The sequence below is a fragment of the Nicotiana tomentosiformis genome, chromosome 9, assembly GCF_000390325.3.
Source record: "Nicotiana tomentosiformis chromosome 9, ASM39032v3, whole genome shotgun sequence".
NCBI lineage: Eukaryota > Viridiplantae > Streptophyta > Magnoliopsida > Solanales > Solanaceae > Nicotiana > Nicotiana tomentosiformis.
The window spans coordinates 45,373,094-45,375,849 of NC_090820.1; the positions used below are offsets into that span (position 1 = coordinate 45,373,094).

Sequence of the window (2,756 nt, forward strand, 5' to 3'; positions counted from 1 at the left end):
AATCCATGAATACCCTCCACCAACCGGTAATAGTTCTGGTGGGGATCAACTCATTTTTATCATTTGTGATCACAGTCATATCCCCCTTCTTCGGGACACATTGTACCGGCGAAGTCCATGAACTATCCAAAATGGGGTACACAACCCCTGCATCTAGCCATTTGATTATATCTTTCTTGACGACGTCTTGCATGGCCTCATTCAACCTCCGTTGATGTTCCACGAATGGTTTGGCATCTTCCTCGAGTATGATTTTGTGCATGCAAAAGGCAGATCTTATACCCCGAATATCAGCCAAAGTCTATCCTATTGCCTTCTTCCTTCTTTGAAGCACTGTAAGGGTGGAATCTACATGCACATTAGTTAAGCACGAAGAAAGAATAACAAGTAATGTAGAACAAGGGCCTAAGAACTCATACCTAAGGTGTAAAGGTAAGGGCTTCAACTCCAATGTTGATCGCTCCTCGATTGAGGGCTTTGTTGGCGGAGTCTTCCGATTCTCAAGGTCCAAGGAAAGTTTACAGGGTCCATATGTGTAGGATCCCATTCCTTGCAAAGCATTTGCACATTCTATCAAGCCTGCCTTCTCATCATCCTCATGATTCAACAACACAACTTCCAGAGGGTCTTCCACATTGATCATAGCATTCGTCTCATCAACAATCACCTCCGTCACAAGATCCATAAAAGAGCATACTTAGTTGCTATTAGGATGCCTCATTGACTTGCACACGTGGAACATAACTCTTTCATCGCCCACTCGGAAGGTGAGCTCCACATCTTCCACATGAACCAATGCCCTCCCTGTTACTAGGAAAGGTCTCCCTAATATGATTGGCACCTCATAGTTAACTTCGCAGTCGAGAATCACAAAATATGCGGGAAGAATGAACTTGTCGACCTGAACTAGAACATCATCAATAATCCCCAGCGGCCTCTTCATTTTCCGGTCTGCCATTTGCAACCTCATGGAAGTAGGTCTTGGTTTCCCAATACCCAATGTCTTGAACATAGAATATGGCATAAAATTAATGCTCGCTCCCAAATCACACAAGGCTTTGGCGAAATCGGCACTACCAATAGTGCATGGAATTGTAAAGGCATCGAGATCCTCTAGCTTTGGAGCCATGGATTGCATAATGGCACTCACTTTATGTGTCATTTTGATCGTCTCACAATTCATTAACCTCTTCTTTGTTACCAAGTCCTTCATGAACTTGGCATATCCCGGTATTTGTTCTAGAGCTTCTACCAAAGGCACGTTGATGGACAAACTCTTCATCATATCAATGAATTTCTTGAATTGGTTTTCATTGTTTTTCTTTGCAAGCCTTTGAGGATATGGTGGAGCAGGCCTTGGCAAAGTGGCCTTGGCTTTGGGCACTACCATTTCCGGTATGTCTATCACGTGTTCCCTAGACGGGTTCACATCATTTTGTGTCTCCTCCAAGTTGTCATCAATATCCATCCTCACTTCATCATTAACATTCTCATCATTGGCTTGGATCTCATCATCTACTTGCACAACCAAATCATCATTCACAATCTTTCTTGGATTGGAGGTACTTGCATCTCCACCTTTACCGCTTCTTGTGGTCACCGCCATAGCATGGCCTGTATTGTTCCCACCATTCGGGTTTACTACCATATCACTTGGTAGTACCCCCCCCCTTAGGGCAAGTATTCAATGCTTGAGAAATTTGACTCATTTGTACTTCCAAATTGCGGATAGAAGTATTGTGGGAGGCTATTTGGGCATCGTAGTCGGCATTTCTTTCCATCATTTACTTAAACATACTTTTTATCTGCCCCATCTCATTATTTGAAGAACTTTTCCCTTGAGATGGATATGGAGGCGGGTTGTTGGGTTGTTGATACATCGGGGGCCTTTGAAAGCGCGACCCCCGATTGCCTTGGTTATTGTTTCTCCAACCCCCTTGGTTTCCATTGCCTCCCCAATTGTTATTATTGTTGCCACTCCAATTGCTATTATTGTTTCCTCCCCAATTGCCTTGTTGATTACCCCAATTTTGGTTGTTGTTCCCCCAATTGTTCGGATTGTTGTTGTTGCCACTATTCCAATTCCCTTGGCCTTGGTTGCCCCAATTTTGATTGTTTCCTTGTGATCTCCATTGTTGATTTGGAGCATTGCTTTGTTGACCTTGGTAATTATTGGCATATAAAACTTCCTCACTTTGATCATCATAAGAATCGTCTTTATTGTAGCCACTACCACTCTGCTCAAATTGCTCTTGATTGCTTTGCACTTGTTGACCACGTTGTCTTCTCTTGTTGACCATTGCATTCACTCCTTCCATGGCGTTTACTTGCTTTGTCCACTGAACCTGCTACAGCTGAGCCTTTGCTAACTGGTTCATAGTAGTTGTCAATTCTGTTATGGCTTGTCCGTGATCATGAAGTTCCTTGTGAAGTTGGATAACATTAGGGTCACCCTGAGGAACGTTTGCCCGACTTTGCCAAGCTGAGGAGGTGTCCGCCATCTCATCTAGAATTTCACATGCTTCTGAATATGGCGTGTTCATGAAGTTACCCCCTGCTAGCTAATTCACCACACACTGGTTGGTTATGTTGATACCCCTATAAAATGTTTGCTAGATCATTGCTTCAGTCATATCATTGTTGGGCATTCTTTTACCATTGTCCGATACCGCTCCCAGAATTTCATGTAAGGGTTCATTTGGCTCTTGTTTAAAGGCTAAGATCTCATCCCTCAATGTTGCCATATGACCCGAAGA

The 2,756-nt window shown here is 43.4% G+C and overlaps 1 protein-coding gene across 1 annotated transcript; it reads right to left on the reverse strand.

Moving 5' to 3' along the window:
• Positions 1 to 697: 697 nt before the first annotated feature.
• On the reverse strand, positions 698 to 1,648 carry LOC138898706 (uncharacterized). The gene has a single exon (XM_070184796.1). The coding sequence runs from the start codon at positions 1,646 to 1,648 to the stop codon at positions 698 to 700; it is 951 nt and encodes a 316-aa protein (XP_070040897.1).
• Positions 1,649 to 2,756: the final 1,108 nt, after the last annotated feature.